The sequence below is a fragment of the Kryptolebias marmoratus genome, linkage group LG11, assembly GCF_001649575.2.
Source record: "Kryptolebias marmoratus isolate JLee-2015 linkage group LG11, ASM164957v2, whole genome shotgun sequence".
In the NCBI taxonomy this organism is placed as follows: Eukaryota; Metazoa; Chordata; class Actinopteri; order Cyprinodontiformes; family Rivulidae; genus Kryptolebias; species Kryptolebias marmoratus.
Window position 1 is genome coordinate 25954346 of NC_051440.1, and position 16230 is coordinate 25970575.

The 16230-nt window shown below is 41.5% G+C and overlaps 1 protein-coding gene across 2 annotated transcripts in view; it reads right to left on the reverse strand.

Annotated features, from left to right (window-relative positions):
• pskh1 (protein serine kinase H1) overlaps positions 1-2596 on the reverse strand; it is a 10174-nt gene extending 7578 nt beyond the window's left edge. The window contains exons 1-2 of one of the 2 annotated variants that reach the window (XM_017434677.3): positions 2279-2596; positions 534-968 (exon numbers count right to left, since the gene is read on the reverse strand). In XM_017434677.3, coding sequence (XP_017290166.1) covers positions 534-602 — 69 coding nt within the window. In that variant the 5' untranslated portion in view covers positions 603-968; positions 2279-2596. Of the gene's footprint in view, positions 1-533; positions 972-2278 lie in introns of both variants that reach the window. The other variant, XM_017434675.3, reaches the window with a different exon arrangement.
• Between the last annotated feature and the right edge of the window lie 13634 nt (positions 2597-16230).

Sequence of the window (16230 nt, forward strand, 5' to 3'; positions counted from 1 at the left end):
TATATTGCTGCACTAAAACGCAGCAGATCTCATTTGTGAAAGTTCAGTTAAATGTCACTTCAAAATAAAGCTTGAAAAAGGTAAGAAATTAGATTATTTTGTCATATTTTTCAGAGAATAACTGACAACGTATGTAATTGGGGTATATCGTGATATATATCGTTATCGTGATATAAAATTATCCATATCATGATATAGGATTTTTTCTATATCGCCCAGCACTATTTGTGTGTAAAAACAAACCTGCTGCTGACCTTTAATTGTTAAATGGACCAGATTTTATTGGTAGAGGCTGATCGTGCACGCTCCTGAACCAGTGTAAACTGGTTAATCTTTACTTTCCTGCTAAATAAATGTGAATTTATATGAAACTATTGACAGAAACACCGTTTCCACATATTTTAATATGTTTATGGAATAACAGTAAAAACACTTGAACTTAATTAAAATTTCAAAGAGTTTGTTTGACTTTTTTTTTCCTACTGCAGGTCAGATACTGACCACTGATAAGTGCTCCACCTGACCTCACTGACCTTCTTGACCAGGTCCAACTGAACATCCCCTGGAGGCTCAGGGAGGACCTTGCTGTTCCGGCACCCCATCACATCAGCTGGAGCCGCTGCCCAGCCAGCCACGCAGGCCCCCAGGAGCCCTGCCTCATCACCGCCGCTGCTCCCCCGCGCTCAGGACTCAGGACGTCCAACATCCAGGCTCCATCAGCCGCTACGATTCAACACCTCCCAGAACATCATGGATACATTCTGAATATTAGCTCCTAAAATACTTGTCTCTGCTGTCCAATCAGCTGGCAGGAGGTTCTGAAAGCTCCTCCGAGGAACCTCTTAGAACCCCATTTCAGGAAACAGCAGAAAAGTCCGATCGATCAGGGAGGGGAGCGGCTCGCTAAGACTAGTTCAAGCACAGGACGCCTCCAGCAGGAAGTTCTCCTCGGGACTCATGCAGAGCTTCTACTGAAAAAATAAAATAAAAAAAATGTCATCAAGTAAAGTTTGATCCATTAGGAAGAGCTGCAGCGTCAGCAGCAAATTAAACGGCTCCCCTGGAGGACGGCCGGCTGCAGAGGAGCGAAGCTGTGAAATGCAAAATGAACAATGAGATCTCATCAGCAGCACATTAGTTCTGGTGAATCGGACCAGACACTGATGTTTATACAAGCCCACCTCTGAAAACGATGGGACGGCGCGGAAAACGTAAATAAAACCAGAACGCAACGATTATCTTCTTCAACACATTTATTCTAAGTTGTTCCAGGAGCAACAAAAGGAACATCTGGAGGAGCTTTTAGAGACTAATGAGGTTAATTATAAGCAGGTCAGTGAAAGGATTGGAGATAAAACGAGCATTTTGGAAGGAAAGATGGGCAGAGGTTCTCCAGGCTGAGAGGAACAATTTCAGAATAAAGTTCCTCAACAGAGAACTGTGAGGACTCTGAATCTCCATCATCTACAGCTCATAACATCAACAGATCTGAAGAATCTGTAGAAACCTCTGAGGTCAAAGGTCAAGGCTGGTTCTGGTTCTGTAAACACAGTTCACCGTGCCGTCCACAAATGCTGCTTAAAGCTCTATCAGGCAGAGGAGAAGCCAGATGTGAGCAGATGTGTCTCCTCTGGACCAAAGAGGAGAACTGTTCTGAGGTCCAGCCTGCCTCTCTGATGGTATGGGGGTGCATTAGTGCCTCCATCAATGCAGGTTTTAGAACATTTGCTGTTTCTGCCTTAAAATTCAAAAGGGAGATTTTCTTAGCTTCAGGATTTGCTTGTTTACTTTGTTCCAATGGGAATAAAACATTGAGTTACACAAATCACTGCATTCTGGTTTTAATCAGGTTTTTCAGAATCATGGTTGTCAATGGTAGAAGACAATGAAGCCTAATTGGACAATTTTCTGTAGAGAATATGTTTAAAACGTTATAACTGTGATATAAATATAAAAAAGGCAAATATAGTAGAGTATGATAAATATATAACGGTTTGTCTTTTAGTTGGAGCCGTTTGTACAAGAACAGAAGATAATAATCAGTTTAATTAAAATATTTCATGAGTTAATTAGCTTTAAAGTTCATTTATGGGAGGATTTCTTTCCTTTTTTTTAACACAGGCCCAATTAGTTATTTGTGTCGGAGACAAAAACTATCAGAACAACTATTTCCAACGAAAACAAGGAAGAGTTTCCGGCCCAAAGAGTCCAGAACCAACAACTGCGTGGTTGAATCTGTGGAAGTTCGAGTGATTTTGGTCGGTTCGGTCCAACTTACCCGAACCGTCTCGGCGTGTGAGCATGCTAAGTTAGCCGCAGGGCAGGACTCCCGGTCCGAGCCAAAGCCTGCCTCCTCGGACCACTCTCACTCAGCTGGGCTCTCCATTTTCACCCCGAACTTTTCCAGCTTTTCCCCCGAACACAAACAGCGGCATGCAACGGACCCGAACCTGAACCCGAACCCGCCGCTTTTTTTTAATTATTTTTTATTTTTTCAAGGAGAGAAAGAAGTCAGGGGAGAAACTTTACGCCACCCTTCGCCTCTTCGAGACGGTGTTTTTCACCCAGGAGGACCACCTTCTCACGGCTCCGACAACCGGAAAAAGAAACGCGGTGGTTCCGGTGTGCGCCCTTCACAATAAAAGACTTCAGAAGCGCCGCAAACCGGACTTTAGTTTCTGTCTTCTGCTTTTAGAGTAATTTAATTCAAATATACACTATATCACCATCCAAATAATTTAATTCAGGTGCTACAATCTCTTATATGGCCGCAGGTATATAAAATTAGCACCTAGGCATGCAGACTGATTCTACAACCATCTGTGAAAGAATGGGTCGCTCTCAGGAGCTCAGTTAATCCTGCTTGGTGCTGTGATAAAACCACCTGAGCAATAATTCCAGCCATATTCCACAGTCGGCTGTTAGTGGTTTTATAACAAAGTGGAAACGATTGAAAACGACAGCAACTCGGCCATGTAAAACCACAGAGTGGGCTCAGATGATGCAAATAAAATACGACCACAGATACAAAAAAATACTTTCACGCACATTATGTGTCCTGTGTAGGTGTATTTTATATATTTAATATCTTTTATTTCCATATAAAGAATAAAATATCTCATCCCCCCCCCCCTTTCTACACTCACTAATCCTGACGAGCAGTTTTATTATTTCAGGACATTTTTAATAAAAAACCTTCTGAATGTCATAAACAGAAACTCAAATATTTAAAATAGTTATGTAAACAAAACAAAGAAAGTGTGGTAATAATATATATAAAATTAAAACTGCACTGTTTGCAGTTACTGGAAACTTTTCAACCAAGATCAATTTTTTTTATGACAGCTCTTAAAGTTGCGAGCCTGTTTTATTTTGAAGGGAACATCCTCTAACTTCCTGCGCAGCTCCACCTGTTGGTGTCTAACTGGACACATCTCCTCATCCACCCAACTTTTTTTATTTTTTTATTTTTTATTTTTTTGTCTATGATCCAAACGACCCCATTCGGTTCTGTCCGTCACTTCCTGATCCTGCAGAGCCTCGGAGACGGTTTCAGATGCTGCATTTCAGCTTTCTGTGCAAATATCAGAGATTCATAAGGATGTTCACTTTCCTTCTTCCTTTATTCTGCTGCACAGTTTATATATTTATATTTAACATTTTAGAAGGCTTCTCTGAGCTTAAATAACATTAAAACAAGCAAGCACGACAATAAAGGAAATCTAAAATGTTAAAGTGTAAAACAACAAATAGCAGAAAAAGTCATTAAATCACAATAAAGTCAAAACTTAAAGCACAAGAAAATTCTAATTAAACACAGGCAAAAAAAGTAAATAATTACTGAGAAAGCATCAAATGTGAATTCAGTTAGGGTTTGGTTTTGTTGTTTTGAAAACTGAAAACTAAATCTTTTATCTGCAGAAATCCTGAGAATAACATCTGACAGCAGAGATTCTAATTCAGAGCAGGAACTGGTTTAAATTTAAAGTCACAAAACTGGATTTAAATGAGAGGAAAACAGCTGAGAACTGAGCAAAATCCTTGCTAAAAGTAGCTAAAGGTTAGCTTAAAAGCTAAAGAAAACAAGCCAGAGGCTTGCTAAAAGCTAAAATGAACAAAGGGTGGTTGAAAGTATTAAAAGAATCACTAGAACCTAAAAGCAGCAAAAGCATAGCTAAAACTAAAGTGCCAAATGACAAAATAAAAGCTAAAATAAAGAAACAAAATGCTGGCTAAAACCAAAAAGTAGAAGAAGACAAAACAAACACAAGAAGCAGGTTTCAAAGAGAGGATCTGAACAGATCTTCATGTTTCCATTGGGAAAATATTTGTAAATAAAGTTAAAAACCTTTGAAAACTCTAAAGGTTACAGAGCAAAGCAGGCGCCTGAGCCATCAGCCAAAATGAGCCGAAAGTTTTGATATAAGAAAGGTTCAAATAGCAGAAAGTCTGCAGAAGTCATTGAGTCAGACTGCAGAAATGAAAACAAAAATAAACAACAGGAAAACAATAGTTTGATGCTGAATCAGCATTCGGCTGATTTTCTGCAGCTGTTTCAGTCTGTTTCAGGGTTTCCCCCACATGGGGTCACTGTTTGCATAAATGTCATCAAAGCCACTTTCAGGCTAAATTTAAATCAGTTTTATTAAATGGGCTGTTCCCTCTGAGTTACATTCACTTTCACACTGCTTGTTTCATGAGCAAAGTGATTAAAAATACATGTTTCTGAACCCGGTGTTGATCTGAGGAGCGCTGACCGGAACCAGAACAGCCTGAACAGAGAAGTTTAGAGGAGCAGCGTTAAAAGTAGACGATTAGTCTGAGAAAGACAAATGTTCCAGAAAGAGACGGTAAAATTCATCTTATGATGCCAATAAAGCTCCCAGAATTGGATTGAGGGAGTGAAAATGAGTGGAAGAAGAGGGGCGGGGGTGACGGAGGGAGACAACGGATGACAGATGGTGGGTACCAAGACAGAAATATAGGAAGAAAGGAAGAGGAGGGACGAGGCAGAGAGATGAAGCTGCAGACAGTAATCAAAATGGAAGGAGGGCGATGCAGGGGGATAGAGGAGGAGACGGTGCAGCCAGCAGGGAGGGATGGGAGGATGGGAGGGAAGGGGGTCTCTGAGGACCTCATGTTGGCTCCATCTGCACTGCAGCTCGGGTCGGGCCCTCTCGGGTTCTGAGACTCACTCCGTCATGATTGATCACCACTTTGTCGCTCTGATTAAGATGCTTTGTCTGCTTTTATTGACAACTGGTGTGTTTTTCTCTGCACCACAGATTTGTTTGGCTGTTTATTTTATTTCCTCTCTTGATTAAGAGAACTGGGGTCCCCCTCCCTCCACACACACACACACACACACACACACACACACACACACACACACACACACACACACACACACACACCCCACCCCCACCAAAAAAAGGTCAATATCATCTATTAGATGTAAATTTGCTGACTGCTGGATTATTTATCCAAACAGAGCTCAGCTGACTCTGTTCTCGGACAGTTTTCTCTTTTATTTGTTGGAACAAAGAGCTTTAAAGGAAAAGTTTAGTTTTCCCAAAGTGCACTCTAATTAAGAGCAGTCAGTATCTTACCTGCAGCAGACGTCAATCAGCGTGATCTCAGATTGCAGAATCAGAAACTTGGAGTCAAAACTTTCCTAGCAGTTCAAACAAACTACATCATAGATAATTTGACATTTTGGCACTTTTGCATGAATCACTTGTTTAAATGTTTTATTTATTTTCTCAACCAAACAACATTCATGTTGCTACGTTAACTGAAAAGATAAACTATTCTGCAGCTAATCAGCTGAATTTGTTTTGGCTGTCTGATAGTTTTCTGCGTAATCTGGCTAACACAAATAATGCTTTATAATCACTCAGTTTTACTGTTTGTAGTTCTTGTTTTGGGTAATAAAATGAAAAAATAAACAACTTCTGGTTGATTCTCTGCAGGATCAGCAGCCTCAGGTAAAAACAAAAACCACCGCAGCACGCTGTTAGTACGTTTATATTGTAGTAAATGTACTATTGATTACTACAGGGTCATAACTCTCTTTGGGAGGATTGTATAAATACTATCCTGACACCACAGGAGATAAAAATATCTTAAAGTACAAAACGCTCCTTGTTAGGGTATTATTTCTCCCCGCAGGCAGGAGATTACTTTCTGTGGAACTATTATTAGAACATTACAGGGATTTCTCTGTTCTACATGACAGGTTCCACTGAGGCTGAATGACTCCCATTTGATGCTCGTGGAACTGGAGACGTCCGAATTGCCCTGGATGCTGTGCAGAAGTCTTGAGTCTCTCATTTCTTCCAAGCAGCCAAACTTTCTTCTCAGTTGTCCTCCAGACTTCCCGAAGGTCTTTAGACTTTGGCTGCTTTTCCCCTCAGTTTCAGTTCACCACCTGATCAGTTCAGAGGAATATTTTTGTTGCAGTTGTTTGTTTAGCCATTGATCTTAACTTTAAATTAGATCTTTGGGCTCTTTATTGCCAGCGGCCGGTCACAGCTTGTTCAGCAAAGAGAACAGTTTGACAGAAAATAAGATTTTATTTCCTCCTGGATTAATAAAGTATCCTGATTGTGGTTGTGATTCCCAAAGAGCTCCTGTTCACACCTGGCACTATATATCCAACCTGCGTAATTCGATTGCAGGTGGTCAGGTATGATTCGAGGGTTCACACCTGGCAGGTAAATGCTTCACAATCAGCGAGCAACAAAGAGGACATCAGTAGGTCTGCTGATGACATCTGAACATTATAATGTTATTAGCCTAATTAGCTAACAGGTGTGATACGTAAGAATTATATTACGATAATTAGTGACTGAAGATTTTAAGCTGCTGCAGTGAAACAGCGTTGCTGTGAACTTAGCCTCAGCTTTGCCTTTAATTAGGTGAATAAAACGTGACGTACCCTCATTCTGCGACTGACACAGGGACCACAGTGGGCCAAACCAGCTCTAAAACAATCAGAACATACAAAACGAAAGAGAAACCCACCAGACTGTGGCCTGGAAGCCAATCCCAACAAGAAAATATTCTAATTAACAGTTTATTCAAAGCTGTAGCATAAAGCAAAGGATTGTTGTTTAATTGTCTTTAATCAGACAGTTGATGGTGTTTTTTACCTAGTTATGGGGAGGTCCTGCAGCTTGGCTCAGGACAGATTGTGTTCAGACTAGTAAAAAGATGGTTTGAGGCGGTTCACACCTGTATTTAGTAGCTAAAGACACGTTTTAGCGCTAAGTGTGAATGAGGTCGTACAGATGCTGCATCTCTCGGGTCCTGTGGTAAAGACACGAGTGCACCCTGTTTCTGCAGCATCATTTCGTCCCCGTGTGATGTGCCGTAGCCTCGACCAACAATTGGAAATAATCGAATCTTTTAGTTGAATTCCAACAAACTTTTCTCTTGTGTTAGTTTGAGCTCACACAAATAATTCATGTCAGACACAGAACAAGCTACAGCGAAGTTTGCGCAACTTAAAGAAACACTGGAATCACAATTTAAGATCCCCTTAAAAAAAGAGAAACTATTTTTGTTTCAGTTCAAGCCGTTTGCCACGGCGGTTAAAGTGAATAAGAAACAAGTCTGCTGATGAGGAGCTCCTGAGGCGCCGCAGAGCGAGTAGGTGTTAATTTATTAGCATCCAGTCAAAGAGACCCGGGCAGGAAGGCAGAGTACAAACAGAAACACAGGAAGGTGATGATAAACAGAGCAGAAAGGCTTCAGAAACCAGGAAGGTTTAATCTGCCGCTGCACGAAGAACCGTTCTCATGGATCCATGTGAGAAACCACTGCTGACCAACTCACTGCCGCTCAGACTTCTCACATAAAAAGTCCTCCACAAAACTTTTTAAACCAAAACCAAACAAATGATTTTATGTCAAGGCTGGGGGTGAGTGCGGCGAACCCCATACGCAGACTCAAGGCGTGAAAACTGACAAAAGACGAAGACCGTACCTGAGGCAACGAACTGGCGAGGAAGTGAAACAAGAGACCGGGTTTTAAAGACGGGGACATCAGGAGAAGTGGACACAGGTGAGTGATGAGGATTGAAGACAGGTGGAGATGAACCCAGAAGACAAATACAAAAATCCTTAAAAACAAGACAAAGCAAAACATGAACTCATTACAGTTTTAGATCAGTTTCCTGTTTGTCTGCAGTGGTTCTTGGGTTCTGTTATGTGTTTAGATCTTTAGCCTTTTGTGTATTTTTAGTTTCAGTTTCCATTTTGCCCTCAGTCTGTCCCTCGGTGATTTCATCTTCTCGTTGGCGAAGCATCGTTGCAGTAACTCACTGTCTGCATCGCTGGTCTTTGACGTTTATAATTTGTGAGTTTGCTGCCACGCCAGCTTGTTGTTTTGTTTTCCTTAATAAAACCCTTTTCGTTTCTCTGCTCCTTGTGTTTCCTGCATTCTGGGGCCGACCTTCAACCACCCAACCTGCTAGATCTCTGCAATCTTTAAAACTTTGTCTGTTCTGCTGCAGCTTTCGGTCAGAAGCGAATAAATTCTTTCCAAACAAAAGGAAAATGGATTAAAGGCTTGTGCAAAAAAAGAGAAAATCCTTTGAATTCTTCAAAATGTAACCATGAACTTTTTGAAACAAAGGGACGTGAATCTGAAGGAAAACTGAAGGAGTTATAAGTGAGGGATTCGGTTTTAGTGCACCAGATGGTCCTGGGTTTTATGAGGGCCCACAAAAAAACATAATGAAAGAACGCATCGGTCAGATGAGATTTACACATTTTTATGCAAACTATCATTCTTGTAAATCGTGTCTGTCTTGGCTTTAACCTGGAGAGGATAGATAAAAACAGAAGCTACGGTCCTCATTCCTGCAAAATATGGATTCTTTTAGGATAGATCTAAAGAAAAGCACATTTAGCTGCTTTAAGCTGCTCTGTTCAAACAACGAGATAATAAAATATGAATTCAAACAACGATAAATTGAAAAAGGAGCCATAAAACCAATTAGGACAACAAAACAAACTGAAGCTGTATTAAAGTGAAGGTTGTGGAGCTCCACGGGGAGTTTAGGTCCGTTAAAAGAGACGAGACGTCCCCAGGACCAGACCCATCTGCCCAGGGAGCCAGATCTTTGTAGGAGGACTCCAGAACCCCTAATCAGTTGTTTTCCTGACAAACAAAGCAAAAACAGTCCAAACGGGGGGTCGTCCGGAGACAAACTTCTCCTGAAGTTTGTGAAACCTTTTGACTGGTCTCTTTTTTATTTTTTATTTTTGCTGTTATTGCCTTCTATAAATTGAAGGAGAGGAAAACTTCCACCTCTGGGGTTTGAGCAGGTGATAAAGGCAAACTCTGAAGGTAGTTAAGAAGGTATATTATAGGGGCACAGTTTAGAGAACAATTTGTCTTGGAGGTACCTGAACTCAGCACTTCCTTCAACTTCTGGGCTTATTTTTAAAAAATTTCTCTACGGCCAAATGTACAGATTCCTCCTGTCCCCTTCGTGGGGCTCATTTTTCACCGTCTGTGTTTTAGTTAACGCCTGCGCCCTTCTCCTCGTCTTCAGACGCTAACAGCAGCTTACGAGTTCATTACAGGCAAAATTATCTGGATATAATTATCTTCCCTGTAATTTGCACAGTGTCTAAAAGCTGGAGGCTGTGAGGACTCTGAAGGGACTGTGTGGGATACACCCCCATAACAAAGTCATTACAGATAGGCGAGATAATGTGTTATGTGATGACAGATTGTGCAAAACATTACAGTGAGACACACTCGATGTAAAACAAGGACTCGGGGTCACACAGCACAGAGCCATAAACTACCGGTCAAACACAGAGAGCCAACTCCGGTTTAATTACCTCCACGGGACTGCGGGGAATGTCTGTTAAATGACTGTTTAAGCAGAGGAATCACTGCAGGAGCAGAAAGGACGCTGCAGAATTACATTCAAAGGATGTAAAAATGAAGATGGACAAGTTTCATACGCAGTAACATGTGTGGAAACATCATGACAAGGTTATTTTTTTCATAAAATCGTGAAGAATCTGTAACTGTGCCAATAACGTACAGCAGACATGTAAGGGATGCTAGTGTCGGTGTGTTTTAGCCAATAAGAGGTGGAGAATTTAACTGCTTTGTTTGGTCCAAGATGTAATTTTCTTAATTAAAACTGCTTGAATATTTCTGGTTGCCCTGATAAGGTTTGTTTACAAAGAAGAATCCAAACGTTAAATATTTACAGAAAGAAAATCGGCTAAACTAAAAATGTCAATCAACTTAAAATTATTACAAATTAATATTAGAATCAGGAGGCCTGTGGCTGATTAGCATATTAGCTAACAGTGTGTTAGCATAGGTTCCAACCATCCATCCATCCATCCATCCATCCATCCATCCATCCATCCATCCATCCAACATCCATCCATCCATCTATCCATCCATCCATCCATCCATCCATCCATCCAACATCCAACCATCCATCCAACATCCACCCATCCATCCATCTATCTATCCATCCATCCATCCATCCATCCATCCAACATCCAACCATCCATCCATCCATCCATCCATCCATCCATCCATCCATCCATCCATCCATCCATCCAGCCATCCAACCGTCCGTCCGTCCGTCCGTCCGTCCGTCCGTCCATCCATCCATCCATCCATCCATCCATCCAACTGTCCGTCCGTCCGTCCGTCCGTCCGTCCATCCGTCCGTCCATCCATCCATCCATCCACTCATCCATCCATCCATCCATCCATCCATCCATCCATCCATCCATCCATCCATCCATCCATCTGGTGAGTTTAGAAGTGGTTATCTGTTTATGATGATGTTGGTTTTGGGCAGGTCAGCCTCCTGTACGTAAGGCCCGTTCCCACAGCTGTGTGTTTTTTTGTGTTGTATTCTTTCACCTTGTTTTACATTTTCAGGGTATGTTTTTGTGTAGTTTCTTCACAAACCACAGCAATAAAAACCGAGCAGAAGCGTTAGAGATGCAGATTTCTCCACAGAGATGCTCTGTGTTGATTTTTCTTCTTTACTTTTGTTCTGAGCACTAAAATATTTTCAGGGTTGTTCTTTTTTACATCTCACCTGAGAGTTTTCCTCTTTGTGTAACTTGAAGAAACATGTTTCCAAACATGAGAACCACACTGATCGGGATCCAACAGTGAGGATAAACACACACGAGGGTCGCATGGATTTTTCTTTCTGCTCTCACACTCCTCCCATCGTTATGTTTCCTCTCCTCCTCTTCCTCCATCGTTTCTCCCTGGATTCATTTACTCCTCTTCTATCTCCCACCATCGTGCCCTTCTCCTTCCTTCTTTTTTTTTTTTTTTCTTTATGGATAATTCATCAGCGCCCCTTAGAGCTGCAGTCGGCCCGCCCGCCTGCTGTGATTTCCACAGGGACTCTTTCAGGGACCATTCCCACCTCAAGCGGGAATTAGAGCCCCGGCTACAGAGGAAAATAATCACAGCCACCTTTTTTCTAACCTGCATACACAAACACGCATAAACACACACAGGAAATTCCCAGCTTTATTATTAATAAGGTGTTTTTTTCTGCATGCAGTCACTTTTCTAGACTTTCACACATGTATGGGCTGTGTGCACACATTCACACACATGCGCTGCTTTAATTTGTTTCCCCCACTCTGGATCAGATTAAACGCTCACACCTCCACACACACACACACACACAGCAGCCGATCTTTGATCACCTGAGTCCCTCGTGGCTCCGCATCATACCTGGACTGCAGCAGCCGAACGCTCCTCTGTTGTATCTTATGAATAAATGGAAACTGCTTCCATTATGTGGAAACACACACACCAGCACACACACTTTTACAGCAGCACATTTCTGCTCAGAGAGGAGCAGCAGATTGTTTGATCTGGTTGTTTTCAGTCTGATGATGACGAGATGGGAAATAGAAGATAAATTAAAGGAATGCATATCACCCGCCGCCTTTTCGTGCCAAAGTTTTTAACTAATCTCTTCTTGTGTCAGTGATGAGAATAACATCATGCAGTTCCTCGCAGGGTCTGTTAGCGCTTCGAGGACGTGTTGTGAACGACTCTCAGCTACTACCACACATTTACTTTCTCAGAGATTAAGATGCTTTCAGTGATTCCTGAGATATTTTGCTAACAGGCAGACAAAAACATTACAGCTCGTCCTTTAGGCAATAAATACAAAAATAACATTACATTACAGCTGCATTCAGCAGTGTGTGTGTGTGTGTGTGTGTGTGTGTATTGATCAGCGACAGAGTGGCTCCCAGTGTGAGCACCACAGGAGTAAATGTGAACAGGCTGAATGTCACACTAACAGCTCTTATTCTCTGAGTTTTAATGAATAAAACAGGACACATCAAACCACACACCTCCCAGGAAGAACCGCGCAGCGTTTTTCTGCTCGTTGCAACTAAAACACACCCAACAGTTGTCGCTTATTAAAACCATGAACATAAGTAAAGAAGCTGAGGTGAATGATTAAATGTTTTATGGCTGCAGGGTCTGTTTCCGCAGCGCGCGGCCTTTTGAACGTCAGCAAAGATGTTTTCAGCTGCAGACGGGTGAGCAGAGGCAGAACAAACAAACAAACAGGAAGGACAGAAATTATTATTGTAAACAAAACAGTTAAAATCACCATAAGTTAAAACCAGCATTTTGTGAGGAAATGCATATCGGTGAAGTTTGAAACAAAGATTCTGCAGAATCTGTTTGAGCTCAGAGGGTTGATTAGCTGATTAGCTGTGGCGGCCATCTTGAATGGAGTTGACTCCAAAGGTTAATCAGTTAATCAGTTTATAAGACAGACAAACACAGGTAACTACATGTCCACCTGCCCAAATCACCCGAAGGTACTTGAATCATCATATTTTGTAACAAGAAAAAAGAAGATTTTCTGCAAAGACGCAGCGTGAACACCGAGTACTGAAGGAGTTTACTGAAATTCTGTTAACGTTAAAACTATGCGAGCAAAAGTTAAAATTAGAAAAACACAAACTCAAATTATCCAAGGTAAAGCTAAAAAGTAAAATTAGCCAAGCTAGAAGCTACAATTAGCCAAATAAAAACAAAAATTTGTGAAAGACAGCTAGTAAAAGCTAAAATGTGCGATTTAATAATTAAGAGCTAAAACCAGCAAAACCACAGCCAAAAGCTGAATTTAGGAACAGTAAATAGAAGCCAAAATCAGCAAAAGAATAGGTAAAAGTTAAAACTAGCTAAACAGCTGCTGAAAGCTACAACCAGCAAAACAGTAGATATAACCTAAAACTAGCTAAATTGTACCAGAAAAGCTAAAAGCTGAAAGCGAAAATCATCAGGACAGGAGATAAAAGCTAAAACCAGCAACAGCCCCAAAAACGAAGGTCTGGAACTCCTCCTTTAGTTCTAATAATTCAGGAGCTGTATTTTTTCCACCCAGCTTTGTGCCAACATCAGCGTGATTCCAGGTAAAAATCTGTCTTTATCTCGTGTCTCTGGTTCGTCCTCGACGGTCGCAGCCCGGTGAGGTTTAAGCAGATTCCTTCAGAATCACAGGCTGTAAATTCAGTCGTTTATTTTCTGAGCTGAAATGCTTCACATGATACTTTTAGGGGCAGCTTAAGTTCTGATTGGAGCAGACCCCCCCCCTCAGAGCAGCCTGATGGAGCGAATAAAGCTTAATTGATTCGAGTCAATTAGAGGAAAGGTCAGGTCACAGCCGGACGACAACACACACACACACACACACACACACACGAGTCAGCTCGAGTTGATCCAGTGGAGAGTGATAAACCGAAGGTCCTGAGAAAGCCAACACACACACACACACACACACACACACACACACACACACACACACACACCTCCCGCTGCTTGTCTGATTGCTGCTCTGAACATCGGATCAATGCTCCTCATGTTTAATGAGCTTTGCAGGCAGTTTACTGTTCTATTAGCTCATGTTGACACTGAATATTCTGCTAAATGCCTTGATTCGGTGCTCAAGGTCTCCCCTTCACACAAACACAAACAGACCTTCCATTTTTATTCCAATCTAACCCTCTTTTTATAAACAGCAGCTCCTCCTCTCTTCTTCTTTGCTTTTTTCTTCTTCATTAGTACGGCCTTCGCCCTCTTTTCTGTTCATCTCTTTCTCCTCATTTTCATTTCATCCTTGAAGACGTCTTTCAGATCTTACTTCATATTTTCTTCCTCCTCTCCTTGTCGTTAAACTCGCCCCGTCTGCCGTTTATATCTGCTTGATGCAGATTCTCACTGCAATGAAGCAAATAAACAGAACTGCTCTCTACAATATGCAGTTGTAATGCTGATTAGTTTTAGTTTAGAGCTCACGGTTCAACCACAAGGCCTGTGTGGATGAAACTTTGAATCTGTTTATATCTGTGAGGGTCCAACAGAGCAGGTTTTTATGGCCGACGATAAAAACTTCATTAGAAAAGCAGGTGGTGTCTGCAGCGTTTTAAATAGGGGACACAGCAAGCTATAAAGACCCTTCACTGCCAGTTTTGAAAAGAAAAGTCAGAAACAATAGAAGTCTATGAGAGTTCTGGGTGTAGAGGTAATGGGAGTCAATGAGAGTTTGGTTGTGAGGATTTTCTGCCCTCTGAGAGAAAATCTCCAGCCCTAAAACAACCAGAGACACACTGGGTGAAAGCAGATAAAAGTACCAACGCTTGGATTTACAAACTGTAGAAGAAATGTAGATATTGTGGAAATAATTGTGTAAAAACTATTAAAGATATTAAAACCCCAGTTCAGTTGTTGTAGTCCAACTTTCTGTGGCCCGTTTGGAGTCAGTCTCTGAAGTTCAAGCACATTATTCCAAACTGAGTTCAGGTTTTCCCAACGCTGCAGGAATCTAAAAGTGTGAAGGAAAGAATAACGGACGGATGGTGATGATGGTGCTCATCCACTGGCACGCTTAATAATTAAAAAGTGTGAAATCAGTTTTGGTGTAAAGCACAGACTTCATTATTAAAACAAAGTGGGGTTTTTGCTTTTTCAACCCTCATCTCATCATAACTTTTTAAAACAGGGTTTCTGCTATTTCATAAGATAACAAAAAGCCTGCAGGAGTTCCTCATTTGCACCAACACGGCTGCAGTGTTTGACTTTCAGGTGGCCTTTATTCGCTCACAGGTGATTAAAACTTGGAGCTGTAGCTCCATAATTTACCCGTTTTAGGCGTGTGTTTAACTGCTGGCTGTTTTTATCTGCAGCGGGGTTTCAGAAAGGCTTGAAAAAGTTGTCAGAATGAATAAATGAGACATTTTGACAGAGTTTTACCTGCAGAGGAACCTTTTCTGTAATTGAGGCGGCTGCAGCTGCAGATTTACTGCTCCTCAGGAAGCTAGAAGAAAAGAAAATGACCTTTGAATCAAACTGCTGAGTCTGAAACAGGAGCAGGGAGGAGAGGTTCTGTTCGGCTCGGTGTTACAGTCCTGGACCGTCCCGCCAAGTGTTTACACATGCTGCTGCAGTTGCTGCCGGGGGCTTCGGCTTGCTCCATAAAATGCTGCTTCTGTTTACCGAGGCATCCGCCGCTGATGAAATATTCATCCAGAGAGAAAAAGTCCTGCCTGACATGCAGGAGATGTTTTCACCTGAGTCTGTCTCACAGCACGATGTGAGGAGTCCGACTCACACCGCCTGCAAAACTTAGACCAGACTAAACTAAACTAAACCAAACTAAACTAAACTGAACTGAACTGAACTGAACCGAACCAAACCAAACCAAACCAAACCAAACTAAACTAAACTAAACTAAACTAAACTAAACTGAACTAAACTAAACTAAACTAAACTAAACTAAACTGAGCCGTGCCGAGCCGAGCCAAACCCAACCCAACCAAACTAAACTAAACTAAACTAAACTAAACTAAACTAAACTAAACTAAACTAAACTGAACTGAACTGAACTGAACTGAACTGAACCCAACCAAACCAAACCAAACCGAACTGAACTGAACTGAACCGAACCAAACCAAACCAAACCAAACCAAACCAAACCAAACTAAACTAAACTAAACTAAACTAAACTAAACTGAGCCATGCCGATCCGAGCCAAACCCAACCCAACTAAACTAAACTAAACTAAACTAAACTAAACTAAACTAAACTAAACTAAACTAAACTAAACTAAACTAAACTGAACTGAACCCAACCAAACCAAACCAAACCGAACCGAACCGAACCGAACCGAACCGAACC